This window comes from Hippoglossus hippoglossus, chromosome 2 (genome assembly GCF_009819705.1).
Source record: "Hippoglossus hippoglossus isolate fHipHip1 chromosome 2, fHipHip1.pri, whole genome shotgun sequence".
NCBI classification, from domain to species: Eukaryota; Metazoa; Chordata; class Actinopteri; order Pleuronectiformes; family Pleuronectidae; genus Hippoglossus; species Hippoglossus hippoglossus.
Genome location: NC_047152.1, coordinates 6,639,823 through 6,662,663, shown reverse-complemented (window position 1 = coordinate 6,662,663; position 22,841 = coordinate 6,639,823). Strand labels below are relative to the sequence as shown.

At 44.4% G+C, this 22,841-nt stretch overlaps 4 protein-coding genes and 2 non-coding genes across 8 annotated transcripts; 3 read left to right on the top strand and 3 right to left on the bottom strand.

The window, feature by feature from the left end:
• Positions 1–540: 540 nt before the first annotated feature.
• Positions 541–8,090, bottom strand: arpc2 (actin related protein 2/3 complex, subunit 2). The gene is made up of 10 exons (XM_034609056.1): positions 7,858–8,090; positions 6,623–6,657; positions 6,237–6,349; positions 4,290–4,335; positions 3,870–4,056; positions 3,549–3,642; positions 3,204–3,330; positions 3,001–3,101; positions 2,167–2,267; positions 541–1,036 (listed from the first exon to the last, which is right to left on the bottom strand). The coding sequence occupies exons 1-10, from the start codon at positions 7,929–7,931 to the stop codon at positions 1,015–1,017; spliced, it is 900 nt and encodes a 299-aa protein (XP_034464947.1). The 5' UTR covers positions 7,932–8,090; the 3' UTR covers positions 541–1,014.
• A 2,922-nt stretch (positions 8,091–11,012) lies between these two features.
• On the top strand, positions 11,013–12,817 carry LOC117775971 (C-X-C chemokine receptor type 1-like). Its single transcript, XM_034609609.1, has 2 exons — positions 11,013–11,144; positions 11,559–12,817. The coding sequence occupies exon 2, from the start codon at positions 11,561–11,563 to the stop codon at positions 12,614–12,616; it is 1,056 nt and encodes a 351-aa protein (XP_034465500.1). The 5' UTR covers positions 11,013–11,144; positions 11,559–11,560; the 3' UTR covers positions 12,617–12,817.
• A 978-nt stretch (positions 12,818–13,795) lies between these two features.
• LOC117775945 (insulin receptor substrate 2-B-like) lies at positions 13,796–17,878 on the bottom strand. 2 transcript variants are annotated; one of them, XM_034609530.1, is made up of 6 exons: positions 17,727–17,878; positions 16,493–16,988; positions 16,049–16,298; positions 15,325–15,574; positions 14,483–15,065; positions 13,796–14,232 (listed from the first exon to the last, which is right to left on the bottom strand). In XM_034609530.1, the coding sequence occupies exons 2-6, from the start codon at positions 16,972–16,974 to the stop codon at positions 13,872–13,874; spliced, it is 1,926 nt and encodes a 641-aa protein (XP_034465421.1). In that variant the 5' UTR covers positions 16,975–16,988; positions 17,727–17,878; the 3' UTR covers positions 13,796–13,871. The 2 variants fall into 2 exon arrangements, with proteins under 2 accessions (XP_034465421.1, XP_034465428.1); XM_034609537.1 differs by having other exon boundaries at positions 16,493–16,990; positions 17,676–17,762.
• Positions 17,879–18,033: 155 nt separating this feature from the next.
• trnam-cau lies at positions 18,034–18,106 on the bottom strand. Its single transcript has one exon. It is a non-coding gene; the product is annotated as a tRNA-Met (tRNA).
• A 474-nt stretch (positions 18,107–18,580) lies between these two features.
• On the top strand, positions 18,581–18,651 carry trnag-gcc. The gene has a single exon. It is a non-coding gene; the product is annotated as a tRNA-Gly (tRNA).
• A 222-nt stretch (positions 18,652–18,873) lies between these two features.
• LOC117775964 (cytochrome P450 4F3) lies at positions 18,874–22,553 on the top strand. 2 transcript variants are annotated; one of them, XM_034609586.1, is made up of 13 exons: positions 18,874–19,149; positions 19,450–19,594; positions 19,730–19,783; positions 20,209–20,336; positions 20,417–20,538; positions 20,619–20,765; positions 20,878–21,001; positions 21,157–21,223; positions 21,469–21,598; positions 21,703–21,836; positions 21,973–22,037; positions 22,118–22,200; positions 22,310–22,553. In XM_034609586.1, the coding sequence occupies exons 1-13, from the start codon at positions 18,946–18,948 to the stop codon at positions 22,521–22,523; spliced, it is 1,617 nt and encodes a 538-aa protein (XP_034465477.1). In that variant the 5' UTR covers positions 18,874–18,945; the 3' UTR covers positions 22,524–22,553. The 2 variants fall into 2 exon arrangements, with proteins under 2 accessions (XP_034465477.1, XP_034465486.1); XM_034609595.1 differs by lacking the exon at positions 18,874–19,149 and having other exon boundaries at positions 19,469–19,594; positions 19,734–19,783; positions 21,703–21,904; positions 21,936–22,037.
• The last annotated feature ends 288 nt before the right edge of the window (positions 22,554–22,841 follow it).

The following is a 22,841-nucleotide window of genomic DNA, read 5'->3' as shown; positions in this document are numbered from 1 at the left end:
AACTTAAAAAAATAATTTTCTTCTCTTTTGACTGATGAATAACGTGTTTATAATAGAATATTTATAGTAACAGCCGCCATGAACCACATGCACACAACATGCTTTCCACCTGCCTGGGAGACAAACTCAGGAAATGAGCAGACAATGCAAGAAATACATTTTTGGAATAATAAATATTTGAAACATCTGTAAGTAGAGATGTAGACTTCTGAAAAAGAGACTTTAACCCACTTTAAACATATATTACAAAAACAAGGTTGTTTTTCACAAGTGTTTATATCAACAGCACCAACCAATAGAGAACCATGTAATCCTTAATCTGAGGCGATATATTCAAAAGCCAAAACAGTGTATGTTCACTTGAAATCTTACAAATACGCAACATCTTCATAAAACATGTTCTAAGAGCCTTATAACTGAATTATAAACATTTATAATGCAAGAAGGATTCTCTTATAAATCTGCGTCAAAGGAAAGATAATGTGTGGATTGAATAAAATGACAAATGACATTATGAGTCAACACAGACACGTGCAATGCTTTTTTTTTGTAAGAGTGATTTATTTTATTTTTTTCAAATGACAATGGTACAGACGACATGACGGCACAGAGAGGAAGGGAGGACTGAAATCATCCGGAACATGAATATCGTATGGTGAGGGTTGGGGGGGGGGGGGGTGGCAAGCAAGAGTACCAAATGGAGTAAAAGATATCGTATCAAAAATTTTCTTTTTTTTCATATATATATTTATATAGGACTAATAATTCTCTTTAACTATGCAAAGCAGGGAATGCCCGTTTTTCCATTTATCTTGAGCCTTGGCTTCCTCTAAGTGGAGCCAACATTATTATTCGTAAAAAAAAAAAAGACTGGACACATTTTTTTGGGGGGGGGTGGGGTCTTGCACATTTCGAGGCATCCTGACGTCCTGTCCGATGTGGCGTCGAGTCTCAAGCGTGGCGCGTTGGGGGCGTGTCCACGGGGGGGTTGGGTTTCTCTGATGGGGGTCAGCCTCAGCGGGAGAAGGTCTTTCCACTAAAGGAAAAAGACAAATCAAACAAAGACGCATCGAAAAAGTTCCTTTCATCAATTTCTTAACTTTTTTGAATCCGTGAAAACGCCAACAATCAGCCTTGTGTTCGTCTTGGCCCTCGAGCTGGAAAATTCTTCCTTACCTCAACACACTTGGCTATTAAACATGATACAGATCAGTGCCAGAGGTCTGGGTCACATCTTCGTCAAACAATGTGTGACTGACACTTCCATTTTGGTTCAATTATTTCAGAGACGCTTTGATTTTTCCGGTTTATGTTTGTTTTGTAGCTTGACGCCAAACCTGTGATTCATGTTTCTCCCTCTTCGAAACTCACAAAACATGACGAGCACGGAGGATCCCCACAGATTCCGTTGACACATTAACCAGAGAACAAAGACTCTCTGTGTTCAGACGGTGTCAACTCCCACAATTATTTCAGAGCTACAAGGCTAACACAGTATTTGTGGTTGTAAGGGAGGTTTTAGTCAAGTGGAGAGCTGTAAAAAAAATAATATCCTCCCTGACTCACTTCAAACACGGCAGCCACACACCTCAAAAACACACAAACCTGCAGATTGCAGTCGACTCGTAAAGCCAAGAGAAATACTTCCATGTGAGAAATTGCAGAGATGGTGTAATCTGAGGTCTAAATCGGGCCATGTTCTGCTTTCAGCTGCAAAAAACATTCATGATTCAACAATGAGCTGCAGCAGCGTCAGTCGTCTCCGAGCAGAAACCACGAGAGGGATGAGTGGAGCTTTGAAAATAGCAACCTCGAAAAAAAAGCTAGTGTAGGAGTGTGGTGGACAGAAGAGCTGGAGCTGATCCAGACTCTTTTCCTCTGCTTTTGTTTTGTATCTCCGCAAAGCATCTTCACAGATAGAGCAAGTTGTCCCACTCCATCGTGTTTGGTTTGTTTGGACCTTCTTCCTCATGAGATCCCGTCAGAGATGTGTCATTAATTTGATATTATTTTTCTTAGAGTGTGTGTAGTGTGCGAGATTAGAGAGAAGAATATTCTGCAACAGGAATGAAAATCGGTCAGGATGTGGAAGAGCTGACAACTTTAACCCAAACATGGAAACAAGACACGGGTGTCAACAAGACGAGGAGACGAGAGGCTGCTTACGAGATGGTCTTCATCTCCTTCTTCTCGGCGTCCGGTCGAGCGCGGTTCAGCACCTTGAGGAACTCTGACGTCTTGGCCCTCATGCGTGTGTGAATGTACGCCTGCGGAAGAGACGTGGACATGAATCACAAGTTAATCTCATCTGTTAAATAAGTCTGGCTTTATTCGTTTCATCATCAGATGCAGAATCTCAAGTGTTTGGCACAGGGGATGTATCTTGACATTTTGACAGTTGAAACCACCCACACTGGGCCATAAATCCGTCCATCGTGACACCCACGCTGACTCCCTCATGTCTGAGGCGCAAACATCCAACATCCAGCTCCATTATCTGCCGTCTGAGCAGCGGATGCTTAGGAAACAACACAAACACGCGCCTCTCGAATGTAAACCATCCCAAAAAACTGGCTTTGATGAGACACACACAGACACACACAAAGAAGTGTGAAGGTGGCAGAGCGAGTTTTCTTCAAGTGGAACCTTCCGTCCTGTGGCTGGACTTTCTATTGTATAGAAGGTAATGAGCAGAACGTACCATTACAGAGGAGGACATCATGAGTCGCTGTTACCTCTAATTAAAGCAGACTTTACGGTGCCTCCGTGATATTTATGAGGGGCCGTAAAGCGGAGGAAAATTGTAACCCGAGGCCAAATCTTCTCATGAGACCGTGAGAGCTAAACTCGGGCCTGAAGGTATCACGAAAAAGAACAGATAATGTGCCCCAAACATGATAAATTAAGCTACAAATATTCCATAAACTAGCAAAAATGGTTCAAAATGTTAGTTTGTTAAAGGTGGTTTGTTTGTGTTGTGCCCCTGCTCACTGCACTGACCTTGGAGCACTTTATGTGGTAGTGCAGGTAGTCCCTGAAGGTGTGGATGAGGTTGATGGTGTTGTCTCTGGCATTGGCATTGGTGTGACGTGGGAACAGAACTGGAAGGAGTCACGACAAAGCACACACATGAACACAAAATCAGGAAACTATTCATGTTTTCACTGCAGGCGAAGAAGAAGGGGACGTGTTTTGACGCTGACCGAAGGTGATGTATCCGATGTTGTCCCCGACGGCGGCGTCTGTGTCCTTCAGCTCCAGCGGCGGCTCCCTGTGGCTGAACAGCACCTGGGGGGCAGTGTGGCTGGCTCGCCGACCCTCTTTGAACTCCTATTCGCAGAAAGCGTGAGCGCACAGTGTCGGATTAAAGATGTTTTCGCGTGTGTAGGAGTTTGTGAACAAGTGAAACCGTGTAATCGATATCGTAATATTGTTGCTGATGTGAACACAAGTACGTACATTAAAAAAAAGAGGTAAAAGAGGTTGCAATTACATGTAACTGCAAAAAATGTAACTAATTACAGGGTAATTACATGTAACCCACAAACCTGCATGAAGACTTTTCCGATAATGACATCGTCGTCGTCTTTGAACACCGTGCTGAACACAACTGTCACTCTGTCTTTCTTGGCCTCCACATACCTGAGAAGATGAGACATGTCAGGCAGGTACATGATGATTAGCACAAAAAATCATTAAGAGGACCTGAAAGCCCAAAACAACATGTTAAGGTTTCTCGCAGCCTTTACATGAGACATTCAAGCTTAAATTCAAAACTCAAGTCCCGTTGAGGAATTAGGACCATTTGAAAACCGAGCTCTGCCCGTCTGCCTCCAGACGACACGTGAAACCGAAAGCTTTGAACGTACATGGACTCGTCGTCTCTGTAGTGGACCACGGCCCTCTGCTCGCCCTCCTTGCCCTCCTCCTGGAACTTGAAGTACTTTTCGAATACGGAGGCGAAGCAGTTCCTCTTCAGCATCCCCGCCTGGTGGACGATGTCATCTTTGTTGGCTGGTAGCGCGTCCAGGTCGTAGACGAGGGACACGTTGTAGCCTTAAGGGAAGACGATGGAAGATTATAGTCAGTCAGCACTTTTAATTTCACACTTATTGTGAGCGGCCACAAACTAATAAAGAAAGCAAGGGAACAAAGCTGCTGAATGGCTCACAGACACACGTATGTCCTGTCAGTTAGAATCTTTGAACTGAGCTGACGTCTCAAACCATAATTCAGGATGTTGTCACTGATTTTTAAAAAAAGAGATCAGAAGGTTTCTGAGAACTTACAAGCCTCTGCTGCCACCAGGAAATTCCCATAGACCCTCTTGAGAAGCTGAAATGAAAAAACTTTATTTTTAATCACACTTCTCTAAATGCAGTTTTAGGAAGAAGCACTTCACACAGAGGAACTGCACAACAAAAGCGAAAGAAAAATGAAATGCACTAGAATTGCTCCACTGCAGTTGTACGCCTCCACAAACCAGTGCAGTTTCAATCAACAAACATTATTTCACAGACTCATGTGAGGTCCTTTGCTCACTGAAATCTGAACTGAGCAAGTCTAACTGAAAATGTCTGTCACATTTGAAAGGATTATCTCCAGGCACTCTTAAGATAACGCATATACAGGGCAAATAAGGGTTTGTGAGGTCACCATGATCTTGACCTTTGACCATCAAACTCTAATCAGTTCATCCGTAAGTCCAACATTTGATCAGTGAACGTTTGTACCGGATTTGAAGAAATTCTAATCTTGCGATATCGTGTTCACAAGAATTGGAAAGACAGACAACGGGTGTTTCCAGCATGGACGCATAAAAACAAAAACTTGCGTCACATGAAAGCAAAAGTATTTTAATGGAGATAAACAGGGCTTTAAAATGCTTTTAAAAAATATTAAATCTTTGATTGTAGAATAGAAAAAGGATCCCAAGACTTCAGGGAACCGACGATTAAAGTGCTTTCTAAAGAATGTACAACAGGTACGGAGACATCCTTTCAGAACATCCTGTGATTCTTAAAATTGCTTGATTTCCTCAGTCTGTGGGAATCCTCGGGGACTCTGCCGCTGGTTTCAAAGCAGAGAAATGTCAACACCAACAAAAGAAAGAGGGAGAGACAGACAATATTCAGCAGGAAGGAGGGTGTGTGTGTGTGTGTGTGTGTGTGTGTGTGTGTGTGTGTGTGTGTGTGTGTGTGTGTGTGTGTGTCCTCTGCAGGTAATTGAAGGGGGTATATTTACGACAAGGGGCCTCAACTTTAATGGATACCTGTCATTGTGGAATGAGCTGAGGTCGACTTGGCTTCAATATGCAAATCAAGCTCAGGAGTGCCGATGATGTCCAAAAGTGAAAAGACAGTTTCTCTTAGGTTTTTCTTTTTCCTTTTAAACTGAGCAACTTTTCAGCGAAGCAAAATATATCAGCTGAGAACCGATGAGAATGTGTGAGAATAAACAAGTGACTGTGACGCTGCTGAGCCGTTTCTCATCCCTCGGCTCTTGAGCTTTAAGGAACAATGACGGAAGACGCTGGGCAGACGCCAACACATTTGCACATTCACACACACACACGCACGCGCGCACGCACAGTGGCTGCAGCTCGCAGTCAGCACTTCCTCACCTGAAGTGAGACACACAAATTCACTTCCTGTTTCTACCACAAGCCTCAGCAGCTGCTTTCTTCCTTACATGGAAGAACAGCGCTCTAACGCTAAAGAGGCGTGTTTTTGAGTGAGTGTGTGTGTGTGTAGATATCATGTCAATCATGATCCAATTCTGTTTCTTTGGGACACCGCTTTATATCAGATTGACTCCAAAACCAGACAGAAACCAAGTTAAAACATTGTTGCTTTGAGTTTTTTCACAGTTTCACTGTTGCAGGTTCTGATGTCAAAAGCTCAACTCAAGTGAAAGTTCATCGCTGAAATCAAACATTTACCTGAGATCACCTGTTTTTTTAGTGTCAGAAAGAGTTTTAAAATCTAATTTAAGGTCAATAACTCATGAACATTTCAGCTCCTCAAGTACAACAACAAATGTTCTAATGTTTTCCCAGGAATTGCAGAAACGTGTGTGCACATGCTGAAGGATGTCAAAGAATTGACAGATGGGGGGGCCCCCATTTCTGACAATGAACATTTCACAGAATCTTTGTTTCTGCAACTTCCCCTTCGTGTGTGTGTGTGTGTGTGTGTGTGTGTGTGTGTGTGTGTGTGTGTGTGTGTGTGTGTTACCTCATCAGCCCCATGCTCCTGCAGCTCCTTGTAGAACTTCAGGGAGATGCTGACCATCAGTTTGGACTTTTCCCCATTGGGGTTGGAGATGTGGTACAAGACGCCATCGAAGTCTGCAGCGGAGACGAACGTCAGGTGATTCATAACAGACAAAGTCCCTAATGCATTGTTTTCCAGCTTGTGCACCAAACGCTGGCCACAAAGCTCAAATGAAGAAATAACAATCCACTAAAATAACAGCATCTTGTCACACTGACACAGTTTGTACAGAGTAACCTCAATTCTGCTTTGAAATAAGGATAATGTCAATGTCTACCACCTCACTGTTCAAGCAACTGGTTGATCAGAGGGTTTCAAGTGTTTCATAACGTGTCAGATAATCTCACCTGCAAACGTCACATCGACGGCCTCTGGTTTGGTTCTGCAAGGAGACAACATTGGGATATTGATGAGTAGTCGTTACTTGTTAATTAACTAACGAATAAACGCTGATAAACAAAACCTCATTGACACAAGTAATGAAACTAAATGAATATTTTATAGACCAAACAAGTAGTTAATACCATATAAAATAACCTGCAAATCAATAATCCTTGGTGGCAGCAGATTCCACAGGGAGTTAAAAACCTGACGTCAAGCTGAGACAGTCTGTGTTTGTTTAATATTGATGTTTACATCTGAGTGACTTGTGTTCACTCCTCTTGATGAATCCTCTCGATTGTGTGTTCTTTCTTTACAAGTGCACAGTGTGTTATCTGAGGGCTGCACAGCGATGAACGCAGACTCTCTAAAAGGTGGATGCTGCAGAGACATGTCCAGGCTGCACGGGGAGCAGCTGCAGCTCAGCTGAGCCCAGGCTTGACTCAGCTTGACTGGAGGAATGCGGAAGCTGGGGGGGGGCGATGGTGGCCGCAGAGCTGCCCTCAGTGCAAAGCAAATAAATGGGATTTAGTAGAAGGAACCACCGAGTTCAATGTGGAAAAACAGGCCTAATGGGGGACTGTAATTAATGAGGCACATTTGCACTTCCTGTCATCATGCTGTGACTCAGACTCATCAGAAAACGTGCTTCCGTGTGATGAAAATACTTTAATCCATTTTTAAACGCAGGAGAAATGTCACTAATGCAAAGTAGTGTGTGCTTTGACACCAGTTCCTCCTTCCTCTGCCAAGCTAGCTTCAAGCATTAGCCCGATTACACTCAAGCTAGCGACTATTTCCCTTCTGCATCCTCTTGAAAACATGTTATGCGTCATGCTCGGTATTTATGAGGTCATTTTGTATTGCACCTGAGATGTTTTGGCTATTTCACTTCCGCCCGGAGAGGGGGGGGTCGGATTCATTGTGGTGACATTTTTGGCACAACACCGACCGTGCAGACACACCCCAGCTCCGGGCTAGCCAGTCACGTTAGCTCGCTAAGCTAATTCCCCCTGTATTTCAATACGTTTTATTGACTAACACACCACCTTGCTAACTTGTGCTAAAAGCCAGGGGTGGGGGGTGGGGGGGGTGGGGTTCTCCCTCTGCCGCTTCATTCAATGCAGGCGACGCCTCGACAGAAATGGGGAAGCTAGCAGTTAGCAGCAGCAGCTAGCCAGGTGCGACAATGATTCCTCACCCGTTGGATGCGCCGTCGAACTTCAGCGTCAGCGTCTCCTCTATGATTCGGTTATTGATCTCTAACAGGATCATTGCAGCGGGCCGCCGGTGTCCGGGAGAAGGGGGGAGATGATCGGATGCAGCTGAGTGTTGGGATCGACCCGCTTTGTGTCAGATTCGGTGATTTTTTTCCTCCGCTGACAGACCGAACCCGCTTCCGTCGAGGCTGCTTCCGCCTGTCACTTCCGCGTATTTCAGACTCAGGACCCCGGCCCCCGTAACAGGAGGAGGGCGCCCGCGATGTTGCCTGTAATCAATTTCTAATGACAGTTGTGAAGCAGTGGAATCTACTATATTCATAAAAATTACTTTACTGGAACATTAAATTGCTTTATACATATAATCAATACACAATATATAATATGTATATTTATATAATCCATAGATAAATGAATATGTGTGATAGGTATAAGACTCCCAACAGATTAGAAAATAGAAAATAGATAAAAAAAATAATTCACATGAATCCCACTTTTATTTCCTGCAACAATAATGATGTTTGCATACAGGCCATTCTGCACGCTTTATATATTTACTTTTAATACTATACCTATATTTGAAAGTATGATATTGAATGCAGGACTTTGGCATTTGGATTGTGGTGTTGCAGTATTGTGGTGTAAATATTCTGTAGTTGGGTATTTTTGTATTCACTTGGACATTTTCTCGGTTGTATTTAACTAAACAATTAAAAAATAACTGATAGATTAATCAATAAGGAAAATAATTGGTTAATTGCAACCCCTCTGCATATCCACACATCAATATATATATATATATATATAAAAAGAATAATATTATCCAATTGATGCACAGATTTGTTTTGATTTACCTGGATAATAACTATGGAGGATGTTGCCTGCTTTTGTTTTGTACTAACAGGCATTTCCAGATGTTTGACCAGCCTATTTGTATTAGTGTGGGTAGCATGAATAACAGAAACATCTTTGTATATAATTCAATATAGGGTAACAGCACCTAGTGCACGTTACAACCTTTACGATGGTGCGAGGTGTACCTAATAAACTGCCCAGGCCATATTATTGATGAAACAGACAGATAAGTGTGTCTCTCGCCGGGCAAACAAGACAAACAGGCACAAAAAAACCCACATTTCCCTTTAACATGATAATTATTAGTGTCGTAAAACAAAACATAGGTTCTGAACTTTTTACAAGGCACATCAAAACCAGTGTCAGTAATACCAGAGCTTGCTGTCAACACTAACTGGTTTTAGTGACATGTGTCACAGTAATTATCAGTTTTTAGTGCAGAGCTTTGGTGGAAGAAGAAGCTGAAAAATGTAATAAAGGAACAATGGAAATTCTTAGACCAACATTAAGACAGAAATCATTAAAGAGGAGACACAGTTAGCTTTCAGTAGCAGAGGATGACATGTAGCACATATAACACGTCTAATGTATAGATACAGTGTTCAAAATCTTATTGGCAAACACACACGCGACTGTCTTTGGGTTTTTCATCTTTGGTTTGACAAAATGAGATGTTTGAAAACCGTGGAAAACAGCAATGGTGGTTTTGTCCCTTTTCTCTGCATAGAAGATGGAAATATTTGTAATAAAAAACAAATACAAGATTTCCTAAGTATATGAATTCAATGCCTCCAACTTAGGTAAACCTGATCATTTGCTTTCTTGTGAGGTGAAGAATATTTGTGATTATCCGGCCGGATTTCATTCCTAATGTGAACGCACCAGGGAATCAGAAAAATAAAACTGCAATGAGTAAAGTCTGCTCTTGTTTATTTAAAGTTGCTTTGTGTGCTTCTCTTTCTCTCCCTCATGTTGTTCTCTTGCTTGTCTCATCAGACAATTTTTATGATGCAGGGAACTCCATTTCCTCCATCTTTTCAGCACTTTATAATTTCCCATTTCCGACAACCTTAACCATCACGACTGAAATATGAAATTTGCCCCAGCGGTTAAAAGTCACAGTAACAGCTAGAGTAAGCAGAAACTAAAAAGCAGGCCCTTCTCGTTGGGGGACTGTCGCGCTTCCTGATGGCGACACAGACGAGGGCGCTGTCATTTAGTGGCGTGGAGCCTCAAAGTCTCCAGGTGCAGTTAGTGGTGACAGCCGATGAGCAGTGATGCATCACTCTGCTATGTTGACCAACCACTGTATGATTACCAACCAAAACATGAATGAGGTGATTGATGGAGACAAGGGAAGATGCTTTAGTGTTCATACACATTTAGCTTTGCAGAGACGAGAAGGGACGCGTGGTTATCATTTTTCAGCACATGCATCGTTTACCTGGTAACTTGTCGCCCAGACATTTTGAGACTCCAGATGGAAACATGGTAAACAAACGTTGATCTGGGAGACTCATCACAGCTCCATGTCCACAAAGTGCAAAGATATACCTTTGACTGCAAGTGGAGAGGATTTATTTCAACATGTCATACCCAAAAATGACACCTCTAATTGTAAAACTATCCAAACTAAATAATTTACAAGTAGAATTTCATTCAGTAGAGCGTATACCTCCACCAAGGCCCAACAGTCCCCTTCTGAAACCACATTAAAATTCAGTTTTCATCAAGATTCATGCATTATTCTCTGAGAAATCTAGAAAAATGTCATGAAAGACGTTAAAGAAAGCCACCAAAATGTAATGAGGTCTTTCTGGAGTTCCGCCCCACACCTCAACCAAATTTCATGAGAATTGGTTGTGTAGTTTTCGCATAATCCTGCTAAAAATCCAACAAACGCAGATGAAAAACCTCCTAAAATATGAAGAAGTAAAAATGTGATGTAGTTGCTCGCTCTAATTCCTCACCTTCCTCTTCCTCATCTTTAAGACTGAGATTGTAACATAGAGAATCACAGTAGCAGTTTTATGTGAATGTAAAAACATTGGATATAGACTCAAACCAGGGGAGTGACACCATTCCTTTTGCAACAGCAGCCGAGAACATTACACCAGGTCATTTCCAGAAAGTGACACAGATAACATCATGAGCTGCACACACACACAGCCTCATTACCCAATCACCTCCCGCAACCCAATCTCATCACTTGGTTTATTCCACAACATGCATCGAAAATAAAAATCGACCTGTGACATACGTTCTGTTGCTGATGCAGACTAGTGCAGCAACATGCTGGGAGAGGAAACAGGACATTGAGTCAGAAACACATAAGAAAGATGCTCTGAGGAGAACAAACCTGTTCTTCAAGCTGTCAACGTCTTTTCAAGCTGCCACCGAGCCCGTGCACGAGGTTAGTATCCTGACTGGTTCATTGTCATGGACGGAAATAAATAGAGGGGTTGTACATTTAATACGAGGGATGAAATATGTGTGTATTCAAGCGAGGAAATTAAATAACCCAAACAAATAAAACAATAAAATGCAGCTTTTCTCAGGTTAATACATTGACTTGATTTACTGCTACAGTCTTATATGTTCTGTAAATGATCTTAGTGAACTTTATTAAACATCCCGAGGAGTCGATTCAGTGTCTTGAAAGTGTAGGTGAGGCCGCTGTTGAAAAAGCGGTTTCAAAATTACAAGGCAACTTCCCAATTTGTCGGGAACAGCTGTCATATAACTTCATAATGCATCTGTTTGTTTTGCTTCTCCAATTAAAGTTGAGTTTTAATTTTGTACCATTAATCTTGTTTTTCATCCACAGTCATGTCTTTTACCTACGTCTTTCCTGACGATTACTTTGAGGAATCGAATGAAACGCTCGACCTCGATCCAGACACGTTAGCATGTAAGCTGAAGCCTCTGGAGCCCGCAGCAGCTGTGGCCGTGGGCGTCCTGCTCAGCGCCATCTTCCTACTGGCAATACCGGGAAACCTGTTGGTGGGGTGGGTGATCAGCACCAGCAAACAGCCCCTGACCCCTTCGGATGTGTATCTGTTTCATCTGACGATAGCCGACGGCCTGATTGCGCTCACCCTCCCGTTCTGGGCTGTGGCGGTCGTCCAGGGATGGCTCTTCGGAGGCTTCATGTGCAAACTCCTCAACCTCGTCATCGAAGCCAACTTCTACATCAGCATCATCTTCCTGGCCTGCATCAGCATCGACCGCTACCTCCTGATTGTGCACGCCAGTGAGACTCTCAACAGCCGCATGAGGATGTGCAGCCGGCTCCTCTGCGCAGCGGTCTGGGCCTTCGGCTCGGCCCTCAGCCTGCCGGCGCTTTTCAATGAAGCCATCAAGCTCGACGATGACTCGGACCGGATGATCTGTATTGAAGTCTTTGACATCGGCAACGCCAGCTTGTGGAGGGTCGCCATCAATGGGTTCCGCCACTTGTTTGGCTTCTTGCTGCCTCTGGGTGTCATGATTGTCTTCTACAGCATCACCACGGTGAGGTTGCTGCGCACACGTGGTTTCCAGAAGTACCGGGCCATGAAGGTCATCGTGGCCGTGGTGATTGCGTTCCTACTCTGCTGGATGCCGTACCACCTAACCAAGATCATAGACGTGCTCCTGAGGGCAGAGCTGATCCAGTTTGACTGTGCGATGAGGACGTCGGTGAACCAGGCTCTGGTGGCGACCAGCAGTCTCGCTCTGGTGCACAGCTGCATCAACCCGGTCCTCTACGCCTTCGTGGGCGAGAAGTTCAGGAAGAAAGTGCTGCTGCTTTTCCAGAGGAAGGTCAGAAAGGAGAGGGCCACATTGTCAAGGTTCAGCAGGTCCACGTCTCAGACCTCAGAGGGAAACGGAGCTTTTCTTTAGAGACTTTTCACATTTTTATTTGCTAAGGGTTTTTATTCCAGGAAGAAAGAGTTATGACAAGTGCAAGATGTTCAAGAAATGCAAGAGCCCCCCCCCCCCCCTCTGGAAAAACGGTCGTTGGTCATGCAATTCGGTAACGCTAGGTGGCAGTGTCACGAAAACCTAAGTCTACAATATAATCAATTAACCTATAAAAGTCATATTTATCTGTAGTTTGATTCCCCGCAGGATGTTTTCAGTTCTGTCTCTGTGGCTCACTGCTGCCACCTGTTGAACTCACTGTTACTCTGATTTAATCAACAATGTGTTTAATATTTGCTGCTGAAGAGTGGATCAGCCTTTATGCCTGTTTTTACTGTACCAACTGCTCCTATGTTCTGTTTCTTTGTCTTTATTTATGTATTTGATGAATACTCAAGCTTTAAAGTTTGTATCTATCTAGTTTGTGTCTGTTTTCAATAAAAAGTAAAAAGCTGTGCAACCTTCTTTCAGATTTATTCCTGTAGACTTGAAGCTGGTTCATATTCTCAGGGTCTTCAATCAGAAAATCAATTAAAAAAGCTAAAAACGCATCTATGAGAATTAACTTTAAATTAACGCAGACAGGAAGTCTTCAAAATGCTGAGCAAACTGCATCTGTTGATTCAAATCATGATAAAAACAAAAAACTAAAGCTACAATTAAACCCTGTGACTTTACTGATTTGATTATTACAATTAATTAATGTTTAATTTTTTTTAAATGCAGTTATTAATCCATCAAACAATCAGAGGTTTATTTGTGTTGCTGCAACATTTAATATCACAGTAAAAGCACAATTTATTGTTATTAAGCATAAGAATATTTAAGAAGTAGCTTCTGACCTCTCCTCATTTATTCACCTGAGACCGAAAACCTACTAGAAGCGTCCAGACTGTGACATCATCTTCCAGTATAACATCCAGTCTTCCATTGAGCTGTATCGAGTATAAAAGGCCAAAAAAGACTGAATATTCTCATGAATTTATTCTTTTTTTTTCATTTACATCCAATGACAGTGCAACATCCTCAAGTGCTGTGTAGTTCAGGCCCAAAATCCAGGTTTGATTTAACCAATTCTTCAAAAACAACCAACAAATATGACAAACACGGTGCATTTACAGACACGTAAGAAACTTCAGTGATTTACAAAAACAACTATTTTTTTCTCCAGTGTTAAGACACATGATCCCAAAGGAAGAGCAGCAGCAACATGAGCTAAATATTGAATGACGACTCAGGATCTGTCCTCGGATTGCAAGCAAGACATCAGACAGGACGACAGCCGGTATCTTCTAAAAGCCGACCGGTCTGGAGCAGCTTGGAATCGACCGGACCGGCCCGTGTCAGAGTTCGGACTGGCCTGCACTGGACTCTTCATCGTGTCAGGCCCGTCGACGCTCCGCAGAGGAGAGGAAGAGGAGGGGGCTCTGGTCTGTGCCGGGTGGCGTCTGTGCTGAGCTGCTGACGTCTGCTCATCCGCCGGTCGAGTAGAGAAGCTGATACTCGTCTGTGATTGGCCGGCCTCTGTTTTCTGACTGAGCTCGTTGGTCTGAGGACGTGATGGACGCAGAGGAGAGTAGTCGTCAGAGGTGGAGCTAAAAAAGAAAAAAATAGATGTCTCTCATTAGTTAATCTGAGCTACAAAGGCAGCTACTACATCTGAAATGAGTCCTAATACACTCTTGCCAAATCACACACTATTAAAATGAACCCTAACCCATATACACTGTACTAAACCTGCTGATATACATCATAAAAGCCAGTATTCAAATAATATGCACTGTAATAGTTTGTTTAATTTCATTGGCTGTGTCTCGAATGAATTTGGGGGAAAGTTGAACTCACCTGTAGAATGATGTGTGGAGGCCAGAGGACGGGGACGAGTCTGGAGGCCTGCTGTCTTTATGTGGACTTTCCATTGACACATATTCATCCTGGGCCAACACAGACGAGCTGCGGCTGCCCTGTGGAGACATCATCATGTAGCCCGGCCCTTTCTCTTCCTCCTCCTCCTCCTCCTCCTCTTCCTCTCCCAGCTCCCAGCTCTCCAACCGGCGGGCTGCATCACCGCAGTGCTCAGTCTTCATCTCCATGTAGCTGCCGGTCTCAGGCACGGAGCTCCGCTGGGACCCGACAGGGCTGAGACGTGAGGCCAGGCTCGGAGTGGACTCAGGCTTGGTGGCGTTTGGTTTGCCGGGCTCGATGTAAGACTGCGTGGGACTCGTGTGGATGTCAGTGTTCCTGGGAGGTAGCGTCAGCGGCCTCATGTTCATCGGCTTGTCTCTGTATTTATATCTGCTGCGTTTTGAGAGCAGAAGTGTTTGAGGCTGGTTGGAGGTCGGCGACTGGCTGAAGTCTGGAAGAGCTCGTAGAGCGTGGACTGTCTCCCGAACCACCTCGTGAATGTGCTGGGCAATTCCTGGGTTCCCTGGACAGAACAGACATGAAGAGGAGGGTCACCGTCCTATGGTGAAGAGTTTTAGAGCCACTCAAACTTATATGGGTAAAGGACGAGCTGTTATTCGAGTAATCTGCAACCAAATGCTTCCTGTTTATGCCCAGTGCACGTGAGTGGTCACGTGATATCCGTTATCAGGTGAAATTAACTGAAACGGAGCCAAAAAGCTTGTGTGGACAGAGATAGGATCAGTTTGAAAACGTAGAATTATGGATGTAACCTTCACTACCTTGGTCTCCTGCTTCCATCCAGATTTCTCCAGGGCCGTCAGGTGCTGACCTGCCGAGCTCCAAGAAGAACAAGCCGTCCAGATGGCCGAAGCGCCGAACGCTCAGCAAAGGTATCGTAACCGACGGCAAATCGCTGTATGCGCCCAGTTTGACCAGGATGAGCGAGGACGCTGTGAGGCAGAGCCGTGTCTCTCCACCGAGGGACTTCGAACGACCCAGACCTCTGGGCTTCACTGAGACGGGCCAGACCTGAGACCAAGTGAGGGGAGCAGAGATGAAGATCCGTCGGAGGTATTTTCATTTCCAAACAAGAGGTTGTACATGAAAAGGTCTTTTATATTGAAAATGTTCTCTTTTTTTATGTCCAACATTATTTGATGACAGCGGGAAAAAAAGTATACACACAGCCAGGGAGTTTAGGTTGAGTTATAATATATGATTGAGTGAAGACCTCAGCATTGGGAAACACAAACTACAGAGTTACCTTAAGGCGACACAGTGAATTCTGGACAATATGGCGGATTTTATCAAAAGTTAATATGTTGACTGGGATGTTTTTAACAGACCTCCAAATTTGAGGGTTTCAGTAGTTTTGAATATCAAGTTGTCAAGGCTCAGGAAACTTCAACTTGCCATCAAATTATCAAAAACTTAAAGTCTATTTAATTCTGTTTATTTAGATTAAATTCGAGTGTATGTAGAGAAATGTAAATCTGGACGCACCTCTTTGAAAAAGGCAGCAGGGGGCAGAGTGCAATACCCATCATCCTCTTCATCAATCCCCTCTCCGTGCTCTTCATCCCTCCGCTCTTCCTCCATCAGCTTCTTAATGGCAACGTACCACTCTTCTTGTTCCTGCTGGTCCTCCACAACCAGCACCATGGTCTGATCCTTTGCATACAGCGCCACCGTGTGTCCTTTCCTGGAACTGCCTGTCCGACTCACGCCGAGACAGCACCTCAGGTAAATCACCCTGAAGGAAAATCAGTTGAATTCATTGTAGACTTGAATGATTGATGAAGTGTTTGTCAGATTTTAATCAATATTTATTTACATATTGAAAAACGTTAGCTGAAATTTGTGACGCACTAATATTATATAACTTGATCCACAGCTTCAGGAATCAAAGGTTCAAGGGACATGTTCAGGATGTGTAACTATACCAACCCTTGCTTGCTCGATCCAAACAGCGCAGCTTTGCCGGCCGACTTCCTCGCGGCTGTGAACTTCTCCTGGCTCCTGTACCACTCGAGTCGGCTCGGCCCCGTGTGGCTTCCCGCTCTCAGGACAAAATATCGCCTGTGGTTTCGCTCCAGCTTCCCCAGGTAACCTTGTTTCACCACGTCGCTCTGCGGCCAGGAGGAGGCCATGAAGGCGCCGGCCAGAGGGGCCAGAGGGACTGAACCCTGGCTGGAGCAAAAGAGTTCCTCAAAGACACAAGACGAAGGAGGCTCACTCGTCTGCAGCCCAACTCGATGGTCCCCAGAATCATCCTCCTGCTCCATTTGATCACTCAACCAGCAAGGGCGCAGGGGAGATTCAACTGGCAGCCATGTTTGGGTGGATTTGCAGCAGGGAGACGACACTGGGGAGCTGGAGGCAGGCGAGGACGTCCTGGGGTTGTCACACCCGTCAGCCATCTCGCTCATTTCAAGCTGAAAACCTGCCACATGCACACAGGGGAGGAATTAGAAACTGAGCTCTGTGAATAGAAGAATTAGTGAGATGTCTGAAACAACTTCTCATCGTTGTTCCCGCACTGTTTCCACTTACATCTGCCATTACTGCAAATATTTAGCATTCGATTCTTTTCCCAGTCCAGTTCAAAGTGTAACCACTCACAGTATTCAGTCGTATTTCACTGTCTCTGGGTACAAAACAGGTCTTGACCTCTTATGTAACGCGCCTTGAGATCACGTATGTTACGATTTGGTGCTAGCATTTTGCACAGTACATCAGATTTACTTGTATTTGTAGTCATAAAATCTCATGGCAAATGCTTTTTAAAAAAGGACACAACAGAAAGATTAAGCAAATTTCACAATTCTAAAACTAATTATTAACCTTAAAATAGCTGTTTAAGTTCGTGTGAATAATACAAAAAATATCCAGTAATATAAGAATAAGATAAAATGCTAAAAATGCTTTAGGATGAACACACTGAAATATTAATTTGATAAAGTTACAATCAATTTTGTATTTCATTATTTAAGATTAATTTACACGGCACTATTAACACTTGTTTTTTTAAATGTTATTTGTAATCTACAAACCAAGGGAGAACATTTTGGAGAGCCAAACCTCCACCAAAGTAAACAAGCTAACGCTAGCTAGTTTAGCCGGCTAACTGTAGCTCGGCTTCCAGGAGCCTTTCGGCCACAGGATCTTGTTCGGATCTCACCTCAGCGGACACGTGTGGACATCAGAGACGAACTGCGGTTCCTGGATTTCTTCTCGTTTCATTTCTCACTTTTCTGTTTAATGGCAGATCCCTCAGGTGGATCATCACCGAGGCCTTCAGGAGCTCCTCGGAAAACCCAGCACTCTTCTCCTCGAAGCCTTGAACACGTCGCTTACATGTTTATAAAATATGGATCATGTATGTTAATGCAGCGGCAAAACGCACGTGTTCACTCCACGTGTTCGTATCAATGTCTCCGTCTGCGTAATTTAAATAAATAAAAAACTTTAAGAGACAACAAAACACGTGCCCCGTGTGAGGCTCGAACTCACGACCTTCAGATTATGAGACTGACGCGCTGCCTACTGCGCCAACGAGGCGTTGAATGCAAAATGGAGCACAGGCAAAATATAACACTGACTTCTATTAAGAAGCAAGGCGCTGCATCTGCTGTGGTCTCTTGTTCTTCAGTCACTGGAGTGGAAAAGACGAGGAAGAGAGGAGAGGAAGCGGGAACAGCGCCAAAATGTTCAGTGGCCGGGAGGGGCATTACGTCCATGGTGGTTTAGCACTACCATAGAGATGAATGGGAGTTTAGGGCCGTTTAGCTAAACAGTCGTGTTGCACTGGCCGGGAATCGAACCGTAGAGTGCACGTAACGTCAACAAAAGGGGGACCCTTGCCAGTAATATTATTAATTTTAACATATATATATATATCATTTATTACTGGCATATTATTATACTAGCATGTTTTATTATTATTTCCGTGGCACACTTTGATATGATTTACAACATTTGGCGAACAATACCGCAGTCAGCCAGTATTTGGCGCTGTCACAGCACATCATCCAAGCATTGGTGGTTCAGTGGTAGAATTCTCGCCTGCCACGCGGGAGGCCCGGGTTCGATTCCCGGCCAATACATCATCCTTTTTTGTTTTTCTATTGGGACGGAGGATAAAGTTCCCATCTTGTGATTGGAGCCGGTTCCTTTATTTGCACTTTAGCTGCTGTGAGATAAATAATGAACTCTGTCCTGACCCTCCCTGTGTGTCACGGTGTGTGTGTGACATTCAACTCCTTCATCACACAAGAACAGTGCTTCCTGTTGTTATAACCTCAGTGACGGTTGGAACGCTTGATTTCAACATCACCAAACTTCTCATTGTGAACACAGCCACTGTCGGTGCCACACCAGACCTCTCGCTCTGTCCCAGGATGTCTGTCCTCCAGGGCGTCCTCTCCAAGGTCCTCAGCTGGGCCGGCCTCTGTCAGGTCCTGTGTGCAGCCGGTACAGGGCTGGTTGCCGTGGCTGTGGTGTGGGCGGTGAGGTTGTTGGCTCGTCACGCCTGGTTCACACACAGACTGTCAGGCTTCAGCAGGCCGCATGCAGACTCTTGGCTGATAGGCCACCTGGGCAAGGTAGGACCCACACACACCAAGGAGAAACACACACTAACATGCATGAATAGACTCATTTATCAGCTCTTATATTGATGTCTTACACTTCAGGAAATGTGCAGATTTCTCAGTGAGACACGGGATGTTTCAAAACGTGAATATTGCTAAATCTCCTCTTTGTAATGCATTTCCTTTAAACTCACCCACCAAACCTTTCTCACCTTTTAAACTTAGACTGACAATGATCTCATTTTAAAAGACATAATTAAGATTTAGTTCATCTTTACAGATAAAATAACAAGTGATGTTTCTGTGCCTCAGATGCAGAGCACGGAGGAGGGTCTCCTCCAGGTGGACGACCTGGTGCAGATGTACAAACACTCCTGCAGCTGGTTCCTGGGTCCTTTTTATCACCTGGTCCGAGTCTTCCACCCTGACTACGTCAAACCTCTGCTCATGGCACCCGGTAGGTTTACACAATCGAAGGTTACCAGTCAAATTAGATTTAAATATGGCAAACAAATCCAGAATAATCCAAAGAAAACCACATTTCCCAAAGATTTGTCTAATGCTCGCTAATCCTCCTTTTTTGTCCTTTAAGGCAGTATTACAATGAAAGACGAGCTTATCTACGGTCACCTGCGTCCATGGCTTGGTGAGTTTTTCACAGCTCATTTGAGTTTGGCATTGCAAAACCATTTAGGATTGAGTTTGACAGTTTTTTGTTTAATAAAATCAAGTTATTAAATTGTAAAAACTGTGGAGACTTATAAATTAATGGTAACTAAGTCAGACGATGGTGATTCCCATTGCTGTATGCAACTACCTTTAACTGTATAAAAACATGGAAGCCAAAGAAATCTTTTAGATAAATGTACTTGACGTTTACTTTGACCTTAGCTCGATCCATGTCCCATCCGCTATGCCCTATACTGCAGCCAGCCACTAGGGGGCAATCAAGACACTTTGGCTTCACTTTTGGGGAGCAGTCGTGTCGTCCATCTTAACGTACAGTCTACGGTAACTACTGTCCTGTAACTGTCGCCCTCACCTCCCCACTGTGTCTCCCTGACGTCCCAGGACAGAGTCTGTTGATAAGTAACGGGGAGGAGTGGTTTCGCAGGAGGCGGCTGCTCACTCCTGCGTTTCATTTCGATATCCTGAAGAGCTACATCACCACGTTCAACACCTCGACCAACACCATGCATGTGAGCCACATGCACAGAATACACACAACACACATATAACTGTGTAAAAAACACACATCTGCTACCACTCTGTGTTTCAGGGTAAATGGCACCGCCTGGTGGCAGAGGGCCGCACCAACCTGGAGATGTTCGACCATGTCACTCTGATGACTCTGGACAGTTTACTCAGATGTGCATTTAGCTACAACAGCAACTGTCAGGAGTGAGGACACCCGCTTTACCACGTCGCCATTTCACAAACTCGACTTTTGTATTTCTATTTTAAAACCATCTCTTCTCCAGGTCCAGCAGCGAGTACGTGTCGGCCATAGTGGAGCTCAGTGACCTGATCATCGAGCGCCGCCAAAAGATTTTACACCACTGGGACTGGATTTACTGGAAAACACAGCAGGGAAAACAATTCAAACAGGCCTTAAGTGTTGTGCACAGGTACAGTACATGCACGGGGTATTCTGCAGTAACATGTAGTAATGTATAACACTCTGTAGTACCTTATGGTATTCTATCAAATCCTATAGTGACGAAAAATTGATGTTTGCAGGTTCACGAGGGACGTGGTTCAGAAGCGCCGTGCCCTCATCAGCCAGCAGAGGGAGACAGACACTACTTTCACCACCGCGTCGCAGAGCAGGAAGGACTTCGTGGACCTCATACTGCTGTCAAAGGTAAAAGACACCGTTTTTATAGCATCAAACGACTAAATAAAAGAGGCGGGATTTATGAGCGATACTGCAGACAGCCACCAGGGGGCGATCAAGACGTTTTTGGGAAGCCGTCATCTCGTCCGTCTTCATTTACTATGGTTTGTGTGTTGTTGCAGGATGAGGATGGACAAGGCCTCACAGACGAGGAGATACAGGCGGAGGCCAACACCTTCATGTTTGCCGGTGAGGCAAAGTAACTTTTACTAAACAGCGGCCTCTGTGGCCACAAGTGTTAATTACAGGATGAATGTAAATGCTAAATACAGTACAAAATATATTTATACATGTAAGTACGACCAACAGGGCCTTTTACCACCCTTGTTTTAAATTCCTTAGTCTCAGATAGTTTGTTCCTTTCGTCTAAAATCCTCTTGCGACGGAAGAGAAATCCTGACACTTGAAGGTTGAATCCCATTTTTCCCCCAAAGGTCACGACACAACAGCCAGTGGGATTTGCTGGACGCTGTACAACCTAGCGCGCCATGCCGACTACCAGGAGCAGTGCAGGCAGGAAGTGATGGAAGTGATGCAAGGACGAGATGGACGTGGACTTGAGTGGTCAGAGAGTCTCCGTATAGGACATGTCCAACCCCTGTTTTATCAAGTGCAGCTGAAACTGTGAATATGTATCAACATGTGTTCACTTGTCTCTCTGTATAAAGGGAAGATCTGTCCAACCTCAGCTTCACCACCATGTGCATCAGAGAGAGCCTTCGACTCCACTCCCCTGTTCAGGCCGTAACCAGGAAGTACACCCAGGACATGGAGCTGCCGGGGGGGCGCACAGTTCCAGAGGGTGAGACGGACGGACTTCTGAAACAGATGTTGAGAAGCCTTCATTTGCAGACTGTGTATGTGTGTGTGACCTTTCCAGAGATGAAAAGTAAAGGTACATTCAACTCAGCGTCTTTGTCTGTGTAAATGTGCCCCAGGTGCCATCTGTTTGGTCAGTATCTATGGAACCCACCACAACCCAACAGTCTGGACGAACCCACATGTGAGAGACGAACAGAACTTTGTTTTCACCTTCATTCATCTCTGTCATGTTTAACCCGTGTGATTGATTCCCTCTGGCAGGAGTTTAATCCTCTGCGTTTCGACCCTTCCAACGCAAAAGGTCGAGCGTCTCACTCCTTCATCCCCTTCTCCTCAGGCCCCAGGTGAAGGCTCCTCGTGCACTTTTCAAACCAGAACAAATAAGACCTGACACAGCCAAGAAATGCATCTGTGTGTGTGTGTGTGTGTGTGTGTGTGTGTGTGTATTCACAGGAACTGCATCGGTCAGAAGTTCGCCCTGGCAGAGCTGCGGGTCGTCGTGGCGCTGACCCTCCTCAGGTTCCGCCTGACCCCGGGGGTGAACCCTGAACTGGGCACCAGCTCCGGAGGCGTCCGCCGCCTCCCCCAGCTCGTCCTGCGGGCCGAGGGAGGCCTGTGGCTGCAGCTGGAGCCTCTGGCTGCAGAGGAGGGAGCACAGGCCGAATGATGACACGCTCAGCTGCTTTAGCACTGTTCCTGTAACTGTTTGTGTTAATGTGTTGTTTCCAAATGCATTTTCAACCTTTGTTTTCTAGCATAACGTCAGGCTTTGTGACTCACTTTAAAAATGAGTGTAAGATTTATTGTTAATGGAATATGTTGAAACCCTTTATCATTTTGTCTGTTGATTGGATTCAATAAATCCTGAGCATCCTCATCCGTAAACTCTTCAGCACATTTGTATTTTATTAGGCTCTGGATTAGTCAGACCTGGAAAATCAAGGTCCAAAGTGTATCGTCCGTCAAGAAATAAAGCATGCTAACA